At 39.5% G+C, this 19,653-nt stretch overlaps 3 protein-coding genes across 6 annotated transcripts; all 3 read right to left on the reverse strand.

Annotated features, from left to right (window-relative positions):
• Positions 1-2,416: 2,416 nt before the first annotated feature.
• Positions 2,417-6,506, reverse strand: LOC103709081 (large ribosomal subunit protein uL10c-like). 2 transcript variants are annotated; one of them, XM_008794272.6, is made up of 2 exons: positions 5,802-6,503; positions 2,417-2,926 (listed from the first exon to the last, which is right to left on the reverse strand). In XM_008794272.6, exon 1 carries the CDS (start codon positions 6,395-6,397, stop codon positions 5,810-5,812), a length of 588 nt encoding a protein of 195 aa, XP_008792494.1. In that variant the 5' UTR covers positions 6,398-6,503; the 3' UTR covers positions 2,417-2,926; positions 5,802-5,809. The 2 variants fall into 2 exon arrangements, with proteins under 2 accessions (XP_008792494.1, XP_008792500.1); XM_008794278.6 differs by lacking the exon at positions 2,417-2,926 and adding an exon at positions 5,465-5,602 and having other exon boundaries at positions 5,802-6,506.
• Positions 6,507-7,643: 1,137 nt separating this feature from the next.
• On the reverse strand, positions 7,644-10,564 carry LOC103709073 (large ribosomal subunit protein uL10c). 2 transcript variants are annotated; one of them, XM_008794260.5, is made up of 2 exons: positions 9,668-10,564; positions 7,644-8,000 (listed from the first exon to the last, which is right to left on the reverse strand). In XM_008794260.5, the coding sequence occupies exon 1, from the start codon at positions 10,388-10,390 to the stop codon at positions 9,701-9,703; it is 690 nt and encodes a 229-aa protein (XP_008792482.1). In that variant the 5' UTR covers positions 10,391-10,564; the 3' UTR covers positions 7,644-8,000; positions 9,668-9,700. The 2 variants fall into 2 exon arrangements, with proteins under 2 accessions (XP_008792482.1, XP_088558483.1); XM_088702357.2 differs by lacking the exon at positions 7,644-8,000 and adding an exon at positions 8,074-8,832 and having other exon boundaries at positions 9,668-10,506.
• A 322-nt stretch (positions 10,565-10,886) lies between these two features.
• LOC103711068 (hydrolase family protein / HAD-superfamily protein) lies at positions 10,887-19,138 on the reverse strand. Of its 2 annotated transcripts, XM_088702356.2 has the most exons (13): positions 18,927-19,125; positions 18,737-18,840; positions 17,720-17,755; positions 17,049-17,122; positions 15,113-15,153; positions 14,765-14,836; positions 14,425-14,623; positions 13,479-13,574; positions 13,241-13,308; positions 12,964-13,165; positions 11,966-12,049; positions 11,674-11,741; positions 11,082-11,293 (listed from the first exon to the last, which is right to left on the reverse strand). In XM_088702356.2, exons 1-13 carry the CDS (start codon positions 19,028-19,030, stop codon positions 11,290-11,292), a joined length of 1,152 nt encoding a protein of 383 aa, XP_088558482.1. In that variant the 5' UTR covers positions 19,031-19,125; the 3' UTR covers positions 11,082-11,289. The 2 variants fall into 2 exon arrangements, with proteins under 2 accessions (XP_038980181.2, XP_088558482.1); XM_039124253.3 differs by lacking the exon at positions 11,674-11,741 and having other exon boundaries at positions 10,887-11,293; positions 18,927-19,138.
• Between the last annotated feature and the right edge of the window lie 515 nt (positions 19,139-19,653).

Genomic DNA, 19,653 nt, shown 5'->3' on the forward strand with positions numbered 1-19,653 from the left:
AATAACTAAATAAGTGAGGGATATCATTTAAACGGGCGGAATGTCCCTACCAAACACCAAAAAGGTCCAAAGAATGAGCTTAAACCATGTGGAGGTATAAGTGGGCCCACATGTTATAATTTTATTCATCAAATAATGAACTAGATTTATATTGTGGAATCGGCTTGCTCCTAGTTTTTTTTATTACCATTTGGCATTTATCCACTTTATAAACACTCAAAAAGATGAAAAGGCAATTCGATCTTTGCGGTATAAATCGAACCTATCAGGAAGGAAGCTCAATATACAATAACTGCCTCTTATCTCTATGCTTATCCCATGCAATTGTCCCTCCAACAAATACCCTCTAAAAGTTCAGCTTTGTGATAGCCTTATCAGTTTTGGATGGCCTACCAATGCCAGCATCCTTCCCTGACAATTTGGTAGCTCAATGGTTCAAGAAGGAGTTATGCCAACACAATTTACCAACCTCTGATGACTACACTAAAGTGACAATTATATAGTTAAACTAAAACCAAATCCAACAACATGTCAAATCCTAGGTTTCAATTAGGTTATTTGTGGCATGAAGGCCTGAAAACCTCGGATAGTTGGAGACTGTGGGCTGTTATATGGCATGCCTCACATGTTATGTGGAAAAGCTAATGATGGCACAAAGGATAACGATAGGCTGAGAGGGGACATGGCCATGTCATCGGATTCCATTGCCTGGACATTTCTCTCCGTGTTTTTATTCCTTCCTATGTTGTGGTAGAGAGCCCGTGCTTCAGTGCTTTGCATCTTACTCTTTGTCTGTGCGTGTGGATTTCGTGGGATCTCTTTTCATCTCACTATTATTTTTCTGGTCTTCAATCAACGAGCTCGTGCGGTTCTAAGATGAGAGAAACAGGTCTTCTCCGTTCTTCCATTACCATGCTGAGTTTGGCTGCCATGATCTAAGTCGGTCCCAGCCACAGGTTCCGGTTACCTTGAGGAAGGATGATCTAGTTACGCATGGGATGTGCTCGGGGTGGTTGAGACAGCAAATTATGGCGATGCTTCTTTTGTTGGGAAATAAATTGGCAGTTGAGGACATTATCTAAAGGTTCCGTTGGTTAGCACGTCACCGTTCTAAGGCCAGACGGTCCCAGAACCTGACCCTTTCTCGTGTTGTTCTCCATCTAGTAGTGTTGCACCTTGCACCACGTGTCTAGAAATGGGCGGACAAGTACACCTTTCCCACTAAAGTGCCCTTTATATGTGTGACTGAAGGGTGGCTGCTATTTCACGACATTCGCGGACGACTTCTATCTGGCCACATATATTTACCGAAAAGCAAACTGTACTGCTGACTGTATTGTCTCATTTGCTGCTCATCATTCAAAGGGCTTTATCTGGGATGATCACGAGTCCGCGCTGGAGACGTGGGCCGCTGTTATAAATAAAAAAAGAAACACCTCAGCTGGGCACGCGATGCGGATGAGATAATTGCAATCAACAAGAGTGCAAGCCACCTAGTACCATTCATGTATGGCGAAAACTTCCGCCAGCATTAACAATGGATGACTTAAGTCAGGGCCTTTCTTGTTCTAATTTTGGGCTTGGCTAAGAAACCAGACCACTTGAATTCAACCCAAGAGAAAACTCGAGTATCATTCTCTGTACTTGGTGGTTTTTAACTGATTATGGTCTACAAGTACTGAAGGCAATGCATAAATCCCACATGAAATAGATAGTGGAATAGGTAAAGATGGATAGGGATTGCTGGACTCAAAAAATTCTCTTAGATCAGGACGGGCTAATCATCACACGCTACCCAATACCCATCCCCACGGTGACAAGCCGAGCCCCTCGCGGAACAGAGGAAACCATGTTATATCTCTGTCCGAATAACATGCACATTTGGATTAACATGCAAACATCAGTTACGGGAAACAAGAAGAAAAAAATTCTGGAAGACAGATGGGGGGCATGCTCACCTTCATCATTACCAAAAATATATCAAAAGAGCAAGAATATAGGATAAGCGGTTAGAGATGGTACAAGAAGTATAATGAATGCAGATGATATGTGGTTTCAAAGTATTGGGAACTTCAGTTCTCAAAACAAACCCTAATAAGTAATAATCATGTCGATAAACAAATTAGAGTAAACAAAGTCGCTGCACAGATAGAATGGGGAGAAGTGAAGTTATGCAAAGAGGGGAATGGATTAAAGATTTATACAAAATAATCCCCCAAAGAGTTCCCATTGTAATGGCAGAGAAATTATAAGAAATACTTCAACTTGTATATTCAAGCGCATTGTCACCCAAAACCCAAACTAGTCATCAAATCTCAGCCCTACTAGAACCTTGTAACCTGTATGCCCACAAAGATACATGCTTAGTCTTTTTTTTTTCTTTTCAATTAATTACTTTTGTTATAAGATATTTGGCTTTTTAAAGAACAATATTTCTGCTTGTTATTTGTGTTTGAAAATACAAGGATCCACCCCATGTCATTTACCGTATTTTTTTAAACTTCCAGTGGCTGGTATCCTTAATTGTATAGTTTATCACTTCCTTCTGCCATCCAAACTCATTGCATTTGTAAGGGTTTGGGCATTCTGTACACAGAAGGCAACTTTCATGGGTCGTGACCACCGTTTTTGGGAATTTGGTTATCGGTTGAGCTGGAGCTCTGAAGAAGCAGGGTGAAAATTCCTGTTTGTGCATACAAGGCAAATTAAAATAAACAAGGAATATATAAAATAATACTTTTGGATACTTATCTCCAGGATCTCCAGAAACATTTGTGCTGCAAGATCCTAGCGACAGCAAAAATGCCAAATTCTCATTTACTTGAACTTCTGTGCTCAGAATGACTTGAAATCTCTCTAGACTGGTAGTTACGAGGATGAATTACATGATAGTTATATTAAGAAATGGGCTTGCCCGTCTTCTCCACTGAAAAAGAAGAAAAAAAACAGAAAATAAAATTATATAAAAATACTCGAATAAAATATGAATCCTGTCAGAAATATGTGCACACCTGCGCTCGCATGCACAAATGGATGTGTTAAAAAATACTTTATCGAGCAAAGGCAATATAAATATGAACTAGGATATAACATTTTTGATTTAATATTATGTCATTAAACTTGTAGACTGGGTTTCAGATAAATGCTACAGACAACTGGATTTCATCTACTGAATCTTATCAGAGTTTTAAGAGCACATGGGAGAAATCTTGCAGCTATTCAAGCAAGATGCCTCAATCATTGAGAACATTTAGCCATTGCTGTCCTCTGGTAATACCTATCCATTTGAAACCTTCTTGAGACTGTACCAAGCCCAAAAAAGTGTTTGGACTGATTACACAACAAACTGATATTTTTGAGAAAAAAACATCAACTACAGGAACCAGTCTGGTATCAATGATATGATATCCTACATCCATACATTCATATTACTTCACAACCAGCAACGTAACATTCAGCCTCTCTTAGCATGCAAATTCAGCATATGGCCACACCCAGAAACAGTGATATATGAAACAAGCCAAAACATCCCCTCCACATGGGTATTTTCCTCCAGAGTTTTTTGATCCACAAGTTAATCTCAATGCTGAAGCATATCTACAAGAGCGAAAGGAGCACTTATTTCTTCTAGACTGCAGGAGCTTAAGGGACACTTGGTAGCCAATAATATAGCTGACATTGTTTTCTGTTTTTAGGTTAGTAGGCGAACCCTAGTTTGAATCAAGGCAACGATGCTATAAAATAATATTTTTTGATGTAATAATAAAAGGCAAAATACCTAAGAATATATTGGACACTGCTTTAGAGATGATAGATTAGCACTCGAGGCACATGCAGCAAAATAAAGCTCATTTCTGGGTCACACAGTAAACCATGTATACTGAGACCCATATTTGGAAAAGATCACCAGGCAATTAGAACTTTTCTGGATAGGATCACTCAAAATAGAACTTTTGCGAGAGAAATATAGGAAGGCTAACTGGTAGCAAAGATTTGGCAAAACTTAGCATAGACAGATATGGGGAATATACACACACAAAGGGGTCGAAAAGAAAATACATAAATCCAATATGAATTGGGGACAAACAATTGCTTTTAGAAGCCACACAGAAGGCAATTATAAATCAAGAAAATGAGAAAGGAGGAGAGAAAGCATGAATTCAAGTCCCTTGGTTAAGGTGACAAGATGATTATTTTCTTGAGCTCAAAGGTATCCTACTCAAACTCTCAACCATCAAAGGATGATGCAGAGATCATAACGAGAAACACTAGATGGAAGGATTGACAATGAGACAGTGATAGGTATAACAAAAAGTAAAAAAGGAAATACATTCAAATGTGAAGACAGAAGCAAAGAGAGTCTCAGAGTACCAAGAAAATATGTCCAAGCAATTCATATAGTTGAAAGATTAATTCCTTATTCTATTAACTAAACTTTTTCTAATTTGAGTGGGCATTACTCTGAATTTCAAACCCCTAAACAAAGACTTGAATTTATCGAAGGGTGACCCATTGCACAAAACTCCTACCATTGCAGAGTCCGAGGAGGGTCAGATGTTTGCAGTTCTAATCCTGCATGTGGAGAGACTATTTTCTTGTTTCGAACTCATGACCTCCAAGTTACAATGAAGCAATTGTGCCAAGGCTCATCCTCAAGGACTTGAATTTCTCAAACAATACTTCCATTGCAGAATAACAGCAAATGAAGTCTTCAAAGGCACTATATTTATGATTTTTACCAAGGGAACTTCCGGATGTACATGACAGTCATCTTATTATTAGAGCGTGACTAGAATTCGATGTTGCATTGGGAAAAATCTAGATGTATCTAGGTCTCTTTAGGGTTGTTGAATCCCTTAGAATGTTTCTAATCTCTCTTGTAAATTCATCTAGAGTTTACAGTATAATTTTATGTGAGGACTCTTAAATCCAGCATTGTTATAATCAAACTGTCAAGATGACATAAATGATGAGTACCTTATTGAAGGTACTTATCCATGCAACTTATCCACAAAATAAGCTAAATGAAGGCAGAAAAACAAAAACAACAGAATATCAATCTAAGAATCACCGTAAATATTGATCTTTCCTTCACGGATCCTTAGAGGTGAATCTGTCATGGCATCAATGAACCATGCAAATAAACAGGTCTGCTGGCACCTCTGGTGTCCCATAGAAGATCCTCATTTTCTCAAGTTTCTATACTTCTTTACAAAGTTTAGTGGGTTTAAGAACCCATATCCACGACAGAGGGCTCGAAAAAAAATTCAGGCTTCTCATGGCGTCTATATCTTCCTGTCTTTATTTCTTTTCTTACATTGGAGTCATAAGGAAGAATACTAGGGTTAAGATTCCAAGTAATGTAGCAAGTTCAAGGATACATAATTTTTAAACAGCTACAAATGCCAATCTCATTAAAAGAGCATAGTTAATTATAAAATGGGAGATTTAAGGTACAAGAGTGAGACATTGCATCCTAGCCAAATAATTACCGCCGAATAATCCCTTACGGTACAGCAACAACCTACACTGAAGAAGGATATGCACCCAATAACCCTGAATGGTGAATAGCACAAGCACTGCTGCCTAAATGCTAGGATTCCTATAATAGCAGAAGCAAAATCATAATAAAAAAAAGGAGGGGGGAAGAAACAGGCTCTTAAAATCAATACAGGAAACACGAAAGAAGCAATTTTTTTAAAGCAAAAAGATCAAGTGACAAAAATCTTATGATGCCGCACGCAGGAACCGCTAGAGAAAGAAAGAAAGAAAGAAAGAGAAAAGAAGAGCACCAAACTTACATCTGCTATTAATCGGCAAGAGCGGAGGCGGCGGTGGCTGGAGCAGCCTCGCCCTCTCCCTCGGGCTTCTCGGCATCCCTCTCCGGCGACTGCAGCGTGCTGACCAGCGTGATCGCCGGGGTCTGGAGGCAGCCGAGGAGGTAAGCGTACGACTCCATCCGGGTGGGCATCGTCTCGAGGGCCTGGAAGTCGTCGGGCCCGTAGAGCCGGCCCTCGAAGACGGCGCCGGTGAAGTCGTTGAGGACGAGCTTCCACTCCTTCTGGAAGTTGCGGTAGGGCTTGAGGGCGGGGGGGATCTCGTCGGAGTGGACGAAGAGCCAGGCGTTCATGCCCTTGATGCAGGCCTTGAGGGGCTCCCACTTGGTGCCCTCGATGGCCTTCTCGACGATGGAGTTCTTCGCCACCACCAGCTTCGTGGTCTCCGGGAGGGCGCCGCGGATGGCCTGAAGCTGCTTCACCGTGAGGCCGTGGCACCAGATCCCGGCAACCAGGTGGCAGTTCTCCAGCTCCCGCCGAACCACTTCCCGCTTCGATCGGCTGACGGCCGCCCGGATCGACGGCAGGGAGGAGGTTATAGCGGAGCGCAGGGAAGTCATTGTGAGGGAATTGGAGCCGGCGGCGGGGCCGGTAAGCGGAGAGGAGGGGGATTCGTGGGGCGAACGAGAGAATGGGAGGTTTAGTGGGGTTCAATTGGATCGGACCGTAATTCGAGGGATATAAGAACCTCTCAACGGGCTTGGTATCTTGGCGCGACCGTGTCTAGAACTGTAAATAGTTGGATAAAGATATCTCCGCTTGCTGATTGAGCTATGAAATTCCTACGGCCTGAGTTCCATTGTATTGCTTGATCTGCCAAACCATATCTTTTTTTTTATTATCACTGTTAATGAGTTATCAAAGCAAGGCTTTTGTTATTAACGAATAACAACAGCTAATCCTGCCATGAGCTCATTTTTCCATATGTGATAATGGGTGACCATATATTTTATTCTGTATATGTGCTTCAAAAATTATTTTGTGCAAATTTTGCTGTCGTCGTGATCATGGAGAAGTTTACGCTTACATTTTTGGGTTCCATCGATTGGCTTAACGGGTCCAAGATCTCTGGCCTAATTGTTCATCTACCTGCAGAAATTTGGTGTTTCCCTTGCTCTCATTTTTTTCTCACAGAGGTTAGGGTTATACTGGTTATCCTGATCAATCTAGCTCGACCCTTAGATTTCCATTGGGACCAACGAATTCAGAGGCTGCTAGCGTTTTTGGTTCCTGCCGCAGAAGAAGGATTCATTTCGTAACATTCATTCTGCTTGGTTTATCCAGTGGTATTTAAACTTGAGTGGTCTATCTACCAAAATTTACCTATTTCAAAAACACATGTTGGAAAATTATTTCTTAGCATGTCAGTTTTCCTCCTAGGGATTTGAAGATGATAGAAACCAGAAATTTCTATTGTTGTTCGGATCAACGTTCGTAATCTCGGTACCAAATATCATACTGATATCTTACCAGATTGATACTGTGTGATACGCATCTCATATAGAAACAACCCATTAAGCCATTTTGCTCAATTTCTTTTATTTCGGTACATCTTGGTACAGATCCATACGTCTCGATATAGATCAGTGCGTACTTTGTACATCTCGGTACGCTTTAATACAGAACGGTATGGAATGGTACTAAGCTTGTACCAATCCGAACTTGAGTTTTATATAAGTTTCCACTCAGTATAATATGGTATGCCCCATATCAAATGGTATGAATCAGTGCAACAATCTATAGTTTGGATAGTTTTTGCAGATGAGAGACATCTTTGCGTACCCAATGACAGCAAACTCGCAATTAGGTTGAGAAGGATTGATCAAGTGTTTGTTTTGAAATTGAAAGCCGTATAGTCTTGTAGTAGTGCACTAAATATGCTATGAATATGACATCTTTAGCATACAATTGAATGGCAAACTCAACACTCAGATGCTTTTTTCTTTATGGTAGAGGTGCTCAGACGATCTTAGTTCCCAATATAAATTTGTGCCTGCCCTCCTTTGTTCTGTAATTAGCTCGCAGTTCAATCAGCTCCTTATGAAGTGGCTCTGATGCCGACTGGTAGTGCTCTTGTTATATGCCGCCTGGTAGTGCAATTTCCATCCACAAAAAAAAGAAAAAAATATTTCTCCTTGGTGCGCTTACTTCATACATTTAAACCTACAAAGTCGTCAATATCATTCTTAATTGTAATGATAAGAGGGCATAGAGCGATATAAAAGAATTGAACAAATTTCCGGTAGAAATCCGATCATCATGTTCAATACGCAGGGAAAAAAATAAGAGTGGTGAATTATCATATCAGCTTGACTTATACTGATTCAATGTGAATCCCGTCTTGGAATTGCCTTCAAAAGTTCATTTGTTTCTCCCACCATCAGGCACTAGAACATAGTAAAGAATATTTGCAAGAAATCTTCTGCCTATCCTCTTCTCTTGGACACCCACAACAAAAAGTAGGAAAAGAGCTAGGGTTGTTAGAGGTGTGGATTCTTTTAGTGTTCCCTCGAACAAATTTTCCCACGGACCATGGATCAAAAATGTTCTTGGTAACTTCCGTTCCATGCAAAAATAAAAATATCTATCAATCTTAATACTCTTAAACCAAGTCATCTCCAGACAGCATCTGCTCATGACCAATCACTCACATGGACCGACGGATTCAAGCACTGACAAGGGATAAGAGACGACCTCATTAGTAGATCCCCGAGTTGTCATCATCCAAAACTCACAAGTCTTTTTTGCTGAGGACTGATTCTTGGCTAAAATTTTCTACTTTGTGAATTGCAATACTTTTGCTCCCCGTTGAATCAATGGACTTGGTAATCCCGAGCTACAACGTCGGTTCCATGATTCACACAGGTTATCAGCACTTTTCGCCATTTCCCTCCGCAGAATGCCCCATGTCTGCCTCCTTGGCTGCATCTATTTTTAGCTCTCACACAGCATTTGGAGACATTTGCTTCCTAAATCACACGGCTTTACTTCAATCCTACCAAGCAAACAAAATTTCAGAATGATGTTCTTCAGAGATGTTTGCTTGTGAAAGTGAGGAAAGGGAAAAACAGTGAGAAATCCATGATGTCAGCCATCATGTCCTAAAATACTCACGTGTTCCCAAAAGCTACAGAACCTTCTTCTTCCTCCTTGCCTTATTCTACTGCTGTCACTATCAAATAAAAAGTAGCCATAGCCGAATGTATAATTCAGTGCATTAGTGTTTTTACATGTTATGAATTCCTTGATATCTCATGCAATGGCTATGAAAATTTGACAATTTCATTCATGAAATCTAGACTTCCCTCACCTCTACCAATATACATTAATCCTAATACCATCCCCTTTATTCAGAGTGGTAGGCTGTTGTTGTTTTGCTGCACATGGCCAACCCATTTGACTCACCTGTCCGTCATCTAGGTTCTAATAAAAATATCAGAAGAGATTGATATACTATTTTAACCAGTGTTCTCTATAGTTTTATTCACAATCTCAAGAAAGCACCAATATGTTGTGCAAAGGAGCTTCTTATTATTGTTTACCCTCTACTTCCTACCAAAAATCGAATCAGAATGCATCTAAGGTTACATACATACATACATATATATATATATATATATATATATATATATATATATATATATATATATATATATATATATATATTAAAATTTGAAGAACAGAAGCAACCTATACGAAAAGGGCATCCGATTGCAAGTGCAAAAAAATGTACATATTTTTTTCCAAGTCCAAACCAAATAATCAAAAGCCAAAAAGAGGACTTGACATAAACGTAATCGAGAACAGAGTAAGAGGAAAGGAGTACAAACAGGTCATCGCCGGGAAAACTACGGAGACAAAGGCTATTGTGCGGCAGCGCCACTCCCTTCCTCCAGCTTCTTGACATAAGCCTTGAGGACGAGCACGACGTCCCTGGCCGGGGCTTGCAGAGTGCTGACGAGCGAGATCGCAGGGCTCTGCAGCGAACCAAGAAGCTTCGCATAGATCTCGGCTCGGCTGGGCATTGTCTCGAGCGACTTGAACTCGTCGGGTCCGTAAAACTTCCCCTCGAACACTGCGCCCGCGAAGTCGTTGTCGTCGAGCTTGCGCGCCCTCTGGAAGCTGCGGTAGGGCTTGAGGACCTGAGGGATCTCCTCGGTGTGCACGAAGAGCCAGGCGTTCATTCCCTTCATGCAGGGCTTCAGCGCCTCCCACGGCGTGCCCTCGACGGCCTTGCCGACCAGCGTGTTCTTGGCGACCAGCAGCGTGACGGAGTCCGGCAGGGTGTCGCGGAGGTCCTGGAACTGCTTCACCGTGAAGCCCTTGTAGCGGATCCCAGCGACGAGGTAGCAGTTCTCGAGCTGTTTCTTGACCGTCGCCACCGTCTCCTCCTTCTTGGTCCGGCTGATGGCGGCGCGGATCGTTGCAATGCGCGGCAGGCGCCGGGAGGAGGGGTTGGGGACGTTAAAGGAGAGGCCTCGAGATTTGGTTAGGGTTAGGGGGCGGAGGGTCGGCGGCTTGGAGGAGGGGAAGGAGCGGAGGGAGGCCTCCATGGGCGGAGATGTTCGAGGCTGATTGGGACAAGGGGAGCGGATGGGGCGGGCGATGCCTTATCTTCGACAACTTTTTATCTTGTTTTTTTTTCCCTTACGGGCGCGTGCCAAAAAAACCAAAAATCAGCGCGTGACAAACCAGCTAGTTGCGAATGCGCGCGTATAAAGCGAAACACAACCCCAGAGCATTATCCAAGGAAAACCAACCGTTAGCTGAAGCCCCGAGAACCTCTTTAATTTTTTTCCCCAGTGAAACGGATGATAGTATCATCCTAACATAAATACAACCACAAGAGCAATGGTGTCATTACAAATGAAAATACTCTGACGAGTCTTGCAAGCTTGCAATCAAGTGTTTGAGTAATGCCAGGTTACTGCACGTTGCTACTCCACAAGAGCAATGGTGTCATTACAAATAATCCAAATCAGAAAAGGATCATTTTGTTCCTGATATCCAAGAAAAATAACCCATGCACTGCATGGCACAAAGAATAAATTGAAACTACCGATTCATCTTTATTACAAATTTTTAAAAAATGGTTTATTGGTTTCGGAGGTTATCACGATGTTAACAAGTTTAAATATTTTAGCATCCAAACTGGCCTGCCAACAGGGCATATGTGATTGTGGGAAAAAAAATTTTCCACAACACCTCCGGAGTTGGACTTCCGTTTGAAGTTGTCCGCTTGCATGTTACAATAAGGCATGAGATTATGAGTTTGTGTCTCCATTTAGCATTACACTTTTCGGAACTCATCTCATCTGCTAAAATAATCGACCACCCAATCTCTTGAACATTATTGATAACTTGGTAATCAAAAATGGCAAACCCAAAAACAGTACAAATCATGCATGCTCCTTTTTCAAAATATAGTCAACAGCTTCTTCAACAGTATCAACTACCTGCAACAACAGCGAAAAGCAAACCATTTCAACCTAATGATCTATGTGCATCAACTCTGTATTATGAAGAAGATGGAAAGATTAAGGCAGGGGCAAGATTAAAACATTTTTTCAAAATATAATCAAATAGTGAAAATATCATTGGCAACCAAAAAGTAGTATTCAAATCTTGCAATATTATTAAGTCTGGAGGTCATAATCAGATAATAAAAGCAGCGAACTAGACTGAGACTGTAAATGAGGTAAGGGATAAACAATAAACCAATAATTCAATATTCAATTATTAATGTAAGAATATGCCTAAAACATAAAAAAATGGAAAACTCTTATCCCATAAATTGGCTTAAAGGGTTGAGATAGTTTCATGCCCGGTCCTCAACCTGACAACCACCCTCCGAATTGGGGCCAAATTCTCAGCCAAGGCATCTTTGGACAAGAGAAGCCGTGCCTTGAATACATGAAGTACGACATGCCATAAGGAAAAACTCTAAAAGTGAAGATAGAACTATAGGAAAAGAGTATGAATACTGTCCCATAGCACAATTTCTATAGCATAACATTCAGTAACCTTCAGTCAATCTTGAGCTTATAACAATTTCTACGGATCAATATATATTCTTAAAATATGCAAAGAGGGGAACAGACATGCATGAGAAATAAATGGGGCCCTACCAGGTCTGCTGGAAACTGGCTGTCATTATCTTTTCCCCTGAAAACTCCAGTCCTCGTAAGAATAGAAAACCAAGGGTGTCCTGCCTGTAAGCAAACAGTGGAAGTAGGTTACACTGACTTGCCCATCATATGCAACCAATTAGTGGAAAGGAGCATTTGATGGATGCTCATAATCCTGTTCATCAGTGAAACAGATACTTTTAAGAATTTTGTGGAGTTATATGGCCCCCCATTCTTTCCTGTTCGCACATGTTTCTCTCTCTAAAATTGACCGGATTTATGCAGAGTGCCACTAAAAGTGAATGAAATTATGACCGTTTTAAATGTCAAAACAATGGTTGACAATTGGCAATCAAATGTATTAGAAGTTGCCTCAGGAAATGCATTATAACTAGCAGATATTACATGTTAAAATGTTGATCTCATTATTCCATTATTTGTAGTCTCTTCTAGGCATTAACTTAATCTGAATCATGCCTACTGATTTTTACATAATAAATAATGGATACATAGCAATAAGATCTGACTGGATAGTTTAGCTACGATTGCACAGGAGTTCCTGATTCCAGCAAGGCTTTGTGGCTTTTTGAATAGGAAGAAGCGTATGCAGAAGCTAAATCTGGAGGTCATTGCAGATTACATGGGTTGAAAATCAGTGGCAGTCATCTGATCAAGTTGGTGACTGTGGATGGCATAATTTCTGAAGGCAGTTGGTAATAGTGGCATCAGCTGTGATGGCAAGGATGGCCCCTTGTCATGTGAGTCATGGCAGTAGACTGGCAGCTATGATGGTAGTGGGTGGAATCCCTTGAAAGTCAATAAATTTGCTACTAACAAATTGTTGTGGAGACCTGATGATAGTGGAAGTTCTAAAGCTCACACAATGTCTAAAGTTCATATTCACACAAATATAAACTACACAATGTTTAGCATATGTCCGCTAGAGTCCTTAAGATGAAGCCTGTGTAAAGATAGACTTGAGCTTTACAGGGACAAACCTTCATGGCACCATTAGTGTCAACTTTTGGATTATCACCAATCATATAAAGGGTACTGAATTCATGTCCTGTTCCTCCATCCATATTGTCCTGAATATGGTATATATCTGACACAAGTTGTGTCAGAATAACTTCAGCATTCTTGAATACAAATGGATTTGGTTTCCCAAAAGATGTGTACTCCAGAGGACTACTGCTGACACTGCATATTCATATCAATATAAGGGTCCTGCACAATTTTCATGATAAGTAATATGAGTGATAGTTTTTGACTTACCTGTTGAAGATGCCTTCCAAAGCTATCCTGAAAGCACCCATTCCAAGACGCTCGGCAGGAAATACAGCCTGCCCTAAAATCATTATAAAAATTAGCAGCTTTAAAATCTTTGCAGAAACTTAGCAATAAATTATGCATAGAACCTATCAATCTAAGTGTGTTGGATTCCTGTGCTAATATTAACATGAATGATCAAAATTAGTTTAAGAGATATAGGATACATTGAACCTCGACTTACCTGGTATTCAAGGTCATCTGATGCAAAATATATTGGAGGTTGATGCCCCTTATCTCTTCCAGGAAGACCGCCATATCTTAAAATGTCACAAAGAACCTATTCCATACATTTAACATCTCAAGCCATTTCAGAAGAAATCATACAGTCCACCATTAGTGAAAATAAACACTCAACTAAAACATCATGCATCAAAATTACAAGATTAAGATAACACCAGATGAATAAATTGTATCTTTGGCAGCCCCTATCCATGGGAAGTTCCAGAAAAATCAGGCACTCCTTTTTTACTTCAAAACCCTAATTTGGCAGCTGATTTAACAGTATGTAAAAATCAAATAATTGAAGGCATTCAATTGTCTAACATTACAATGCAGGCATGACTTTAAATTGCAAGCAACACTAATTCAGCTATCGTAAACATGATTAGTAGCCATCAGCAAAGAATTTACTTCCACATGCTATATTAGTGAAGCTTTCATTTCAAGTTCCTGACTATTACCTATCCTAAATATTATCCTACAAAAACATGTTAATGGCAAACAGAGAAACAGCATAGATTGTGCCAAGAGGATCAACTTGTGGAAGGGATGAAAAGGCAACTACATAATGGATAAGGAGAGTATGGTGCATCAAGCGCTGACGCTGCAAAGAGTAGTCAGACACATAGTGAAAAACCAGTTCCAATCATATTCACAATATGGCTCGACTGCCATTTTTAATGTCTCATTCAGCATTCATGTGAAACCACTACAAAAATCCCAGAACTGGGAAATCAAAAGCTGAATAAGAATAGTAATGGCTAGGACTATTTCTGGAGTCCTTCATTAATGTCAACAGATCCATCTGTATTCTAGTTCTCCTCATCCAAGACTAATACAAAAAAATAATTGTGTGAAGAAAAATGAAGGTTTTATATATCACCCAGATACCTGAAGAAGAAGACTACCTGAATGTCCCTTCCCCAGTCAACAGGGTCACTAACAACAAATGCTGCTTTAACTCTATCGGAATAAACATCGTATCTTGGATGCAATTCCATGGAGCTGTTCTCATCATATGTTTGTTTTATTCTCCAAGTTTTGTACTGAGATAGGGGATCAATGTCTTTGAAGTAAGATGCATATTCATCTATAGAAAGAACTTTTCTGCATACAAAAACAAATATAGTGAGAAAGAGTATACATTATACACACTATCACCAAGTAATGTTAATACAATCATTGGGCATATTAAGTCCTTGTACATCAGTATACAACCAAATAAACCCACACATGCTTCAGACTCACTTGAAACCATACTCTGACATCACTGCAGCAGGTTCCCCTTTCCCAACAGCAACAATAAGCTCATTCTCGTATCTGTAGATAACAAAAATCCGAAACAAAGGCTTAAGATGACAATGAAAATGTTCCATCCTCATTGATAATTTTAAAAAAAAATCAAGTGTGACAGCAAAAAGGCATAAGGCTTCAGAATCCATAAAAAGATAATAAATATTGCTGCCAAAATTCTCACATCAGAAAGAAGAAAAAAAATTAACCCAAGGTCTTGCATGTTGCTCTTGATGGTAAAGTTTCAGCAGATGGAAACCAAAACTCAGATATTTAGTAATTTATGTAAATGGATGTGCATACCGGTTCACCACTTCCTTGAAAGGTGAGTGCCCCTGCACAACCTGCATTACAATGCCACCATGAGGAAAAGATTTTCGAGCCAAATGATAGTACAGAATGATAAAAAGCAGCTGAAGTCTGGGAGTCACGGTTCTATGTTGATTCAAGCTAAACAATTTACAGGCTTAATCTATATTTTTTTAATTGGAAAAAACAGCACTGTGGCTTAACTGATCAAAAATAATGCTTCTATCCACACATTTGTCCTTTGAAAATTATTTTTGTTCCATGTCTATGTTACCATAATGGGATGTAATAATTTTTCTTTAATCCTTCGATTATGATCTGTAAACTTTGTTCTTGGCTAATATGCTGGTAGCCATGAAGCTCATATAAATAATTTTGTGCCAATCTGATGTAGGATTTTCATTTTCCAGCCCCTTCTCAGATTAATAATGCCAAAATCCCTTTAGAATGGATCCTCTCCAAAACTGTTATTTACTCTTATAACAAGAATGGAGGCCAGTATTAGCTGTTGTAAGGGGATACAACATATAGATATGGTAAAATAATAGTGCTACTTGATTATTTCAAGATTTGCAGAAATGAAATGTTTAAAAAAATGGCACAGCAAATTGAAGTTCAAAGAGGATAATTTTAATAGGATAAACAGTGAAGAATGTAAAACAAGTTCTGTTACTCCCATTATACAGAGGTTGTTATCATAGGATAATAGTTAAATAACAATTATTACTAAACACCGTCATGAATAGTATAACATAACTGGAGGCCTCTGAGAACATTGTAATAATGAATGTTATTCCAACAAAACAAGTTCTGTTGCTCCCATTATACAGAGGTCATTATCACAGGATAACAGTTACATCAGTTAAAAAACAATTATTACTAAATACCGTCATGTATAATATAACATGATTAGAGGCCTCTGAGAACATTGTAATAATGAATGTCATTCCAACATGTCCTCTACTCCCCATGTTCCAAATGTTCTGTGGCTTTGGGCTGGATTTTTAACATACACTACCACATAGAGTATAAGCATTTACTGTATTAAGGTTACTGCAGTATTATGTTCCATTCATTTTGTGTAAGACAATGAAGTTCCCATGTAGTAATATGCTACAACTATCTTAATCTGGATTTTCTGGGCTCGGTTAGGAGTAATGCATCTTTGCCTTTGCAAAATAATCAGTGAGGTATAAATGCTAGAAAGTTGAGTTGTCCCTGAAAAATGTTAGAGTGACATTGAGGTTGGGCATCCAGTAGATAAGTTTTAACTGAATCTAATTAAAAAAAAGTAAATATGCAAGGTTGTACATCCATGCATGGTATTTACATGTTCATCATAGAACAATGACCAACTGTGCACAAAATAGCCCACAAAAGTTCAAGCATCATCTTCTGCTGTCATTATGCAAAATTGCAAAAAACTATTTTTGTGCTGGTTTATAAATAATTCATGATCCAGATAACATCAGCATATTAGCAATGGAAAATGACCGCACAAAGAAAGGTAACAAGGAATCTTCTAATACTATACATATTTGGGGAAGACACGAGCTAGCTAGCTTTCTATATCATACCATAGATACAACCTAGCAGTAGAGATTGCTAAGGAAAACACTCTTAAGCAGTTGAGAATCTGATCCCAACTATTTTTGTATAGGAAATTTGGTGATGCCACTGATATCTCCTTTCAATGATATTTGTTCAATCACAGAGAGGGCAAAACACATTTAAAATTAAGATCCACCAGCTACCACTCAGAGTAGCATTGCACATGATGTACCATATATCACCAGATATGCAGTCAATCATGGATCATGTACATTAAAAATGTCACATATAACATGTTGAACTGATATAGCTACATCCAAAATACCTAGGTATTCAGTCATGCACCAGTTTCAGTCATTTCATGCAGACAAATATATACCTGTTGAGGTGAGATCTCAATTCCCAAAAGTTGACTTAACTCAGAAGCCCGTTTGGATTCAGGGACACCGCCTCCTATTTATATGAAAGAATATAATAGTCAAACTTTGTACAGAATCTTGTTAAACTAAGAATCAGGTTTGAATGTTGTGAAATTGAAAATACTTTTTGAAGAAGTTAGAAAAGCACGAGGATCACGCAACACCTTGAAGTTTCTATAGATTCATTTGAGTAAAAGATGGTCAAATATATAGAATCCTGGCAAAAGTCTACAATGTTTGAATTTACACCAAAATGACATTTGCATGAGCACTTGTTGATACTGGAATACTCAATGACAGAATCTAAAAAATTATCATGTGAATTTATGCGAATGATCATGCTTTAAAAAAGAAATAAAAGTCCAAAGAATTTATCATGTGGAGCATCTTGACATGAAGGTGAAACCTTTGATTTTATCGATCAATGATCACATCTACCTTATTTTCAGGTTCCCCTTGACACCCCCTTAATTTGGTTCTGGCAGATAGTTGGATTCTTATTTTGCAGAGCCATGAGAAATTCATGTCGCTCCCCAGGTAGAACTTAGCATGTATACCAATAACAGCTAACAACAAATCCATGATTAAAACTCAGAACCAATTAAAAAGTAAGAAAAGAAACCCAGCTCACCATTAGTTAAGAACAAGAATGGAATCTTCAAGGTGCCTGCAGAGCAAAACAAATAGTCTGTAAGATGTTGATGCATGCATTAAACGTATACTGAGGTTAATACGCTTCACAATGTATCAGACTGTCATCTGATGAAGCAAATTGACGAAGACAACAAGCAAAAGAAAGGTCAAATGGTTCCGTGGAGCATATTGTTATGTAAACTAGAATTAGAGTAAGCACCTATTCTACTACTTTGGTCGAAATCTCATTATTGATAAAAGGCATGACAGGTGGAACAATTACTGCTCATTTATCTCCCTGTTGCTACACAATTCAAAAGAAAAGGAGAAAGGCAAGAAGAAAGGTTTCCAGGGACATAAACCATCTATCCATAATCCAGCTCTTGCTCTCGTCATGATTGATGATCCTATGAGAGTTTGTAATTAAAAAATTAAAAAACATTCAAATTATTGGGCTGGCATTTTCCATCATGATATCTAACCCAAGACATCACGAAGAGCATTGTTTCCATCTAAAATTGCTTAATCCTTTTCTTTCAAGACCAAATAACCTAGTTCATAAGGCCAAGATGTTTGGAGCATATGCTGACAACGATATTAGAATATTACCTTGAGTTCCATTATCTTCCCCTCTTTCATTCTCATGTCTTTGATCAATTCCACTCAATAAGAATCCATAAACTCTTTGTCGGATATAAAATTTTTAAAATCTTGAATAAAAAAAAAAAAAAACGACCAATGGCCCGCAATATCTACATATCATAATCTTCTTGGAATGCAAGTTCTGCTCATTGGTAGATGAAAGAACGTATAGAGAACAACTACCTACATGGTTCTTGACAGCAAAAAATTGCAACCGCATCTTATAACAGATCATAACGACTAAAAGGGATGAAAGAAGTATCGAGTTCTTCGGTTTCTTTAAAAAAGGTCGAACACAGGCTCCAGCCCTAATCAAGGAAATACCATGTAGAGATTTGAAAAGAATAGTGAGAAGGAGAGCCAGTTTCTTTACCATCGTCGCGATAGAGCCTCCTGAGGGCCTGAGGAGAGCCGCCGACGGGAGTGCGGCCACGAAGAATCACGCCGTCGATGTCGAATGCGATGCCGAAGGACGGTCTGCGAAAGAACTCCAAAAGAAAGATTTCAGCAATCCAAATGGATAATGCAAGAAAGACGAAACAGCGGGGTATGCGGGAAGAGACCTATCGGACTGGGGTTGGAGCCGGGAGAAGGAGCGCCGGAAGCAACGCGACCGGCTGGTTTTGATATTGGCCAAAGAGGCCCTGAAGACGGAGCGGAATCTCATCTTCCTTCTCTCCTTTTCTGACACCGGCTCTGCTACCTCCTTTCCCCTGGGCAGGGTTTTAAGGCTCCCATGAAGCAACGGTTAGATATCATAATATTTAGATGCCATAGGGGTTTTTGTGTGAAATCTTTCTGTTTAAGTTTTTGTTCGTGCCGATGAAAGTTAACGGGCATTATCCCGAGCGTCCGATCCACAAAGTCTGCCCCTCAGCCCATGATTCCACCTAAGCCCGGCCCTGGTACCTCTGCGGGTGCTATCTACCTTGGTGAGGTAAAGGGGGTGGGCCCATGCAGCGTTAGGTAAATTGCAAGCATAGCTTAAGATGATTTCGAAGGACAAGAATGCATCCATATACCGGACCAAATATCAAGGATGCATGTGTATTTTGGATGCAAGCAAGTCGGTAAGGTAGTGGAAAGACATCATACTATTAGCAAGATGTATTCTAGATTATGAAAGGCGTGTGCTTAATTTCTTCTTTTTCCCTTAGTTTCTTCTTGTCTAATATATGTGGCGTGCACGTGTATTCATGCAGAGTTGTAAAATGCTATTGAAGTATTATTCAACTTAATATATGCTTTAACAGTGTTGAAGAAGGGATTCTTCTTAAGTAGTGAAAGATT

Source organism: Phoenix dactylifera, chromosome 8 (assembly GCF_051530095.1).
Source record: "Phoenix dactylifera cultivar Ajwa chromosome 8, Ajwa_hap1_PhDact_Kaust_v1.1, whole genome shotgun sequence".
NCBI classification, from domain to species: domain Eukaryota; kingdom Viridiplantae; phylum Streptophyta; class Magnoliopsida; order Arecales; family Arecaceae; genus Phoenix; species Phoenix dactylifera.

Excerpts from the sequence above, each read along its gene's own strand:
- LOC103709073 (XM_008794260.5), bottom strand. The coding sequence starts at position 10,390 with ATGGAGGCCTCCCTCCGCTCCTTCCCCTCCTCCAAGCCGCCGACCCTC.
- LOC103711068 (XM_088702356.2), bottom strand. The coding sequence starts at position 19,030 with ATGAGATTCCGCTCCGTCTTCAGGGCCTCTTTGGCCAATATCAAAACC. Across the intron at positions 17,123-17,719 it reads ATTCTTGTTCTTAACTAATG|GAGGCGGTGTCCCTGAATCC; the intron begins GTGAGCTGGGTT and ends TCATATAAATAG. Across the intron at positions 13,166-13,240 it reads TTGGAAGGCATCTTCAACAG|TGTCAGCAGTAGTCCTCTGG; the intron begins GTAAGTCAAAAA and ends ATGAATATGCAG.
- LOC103709081 (XM_008794272.6), bottom strand. The coding sequence starts at position 6,397 with ATGACTTCCCTGCGCTCCGCTATAACCTCCTCCCTGCCGTCGATCCGG.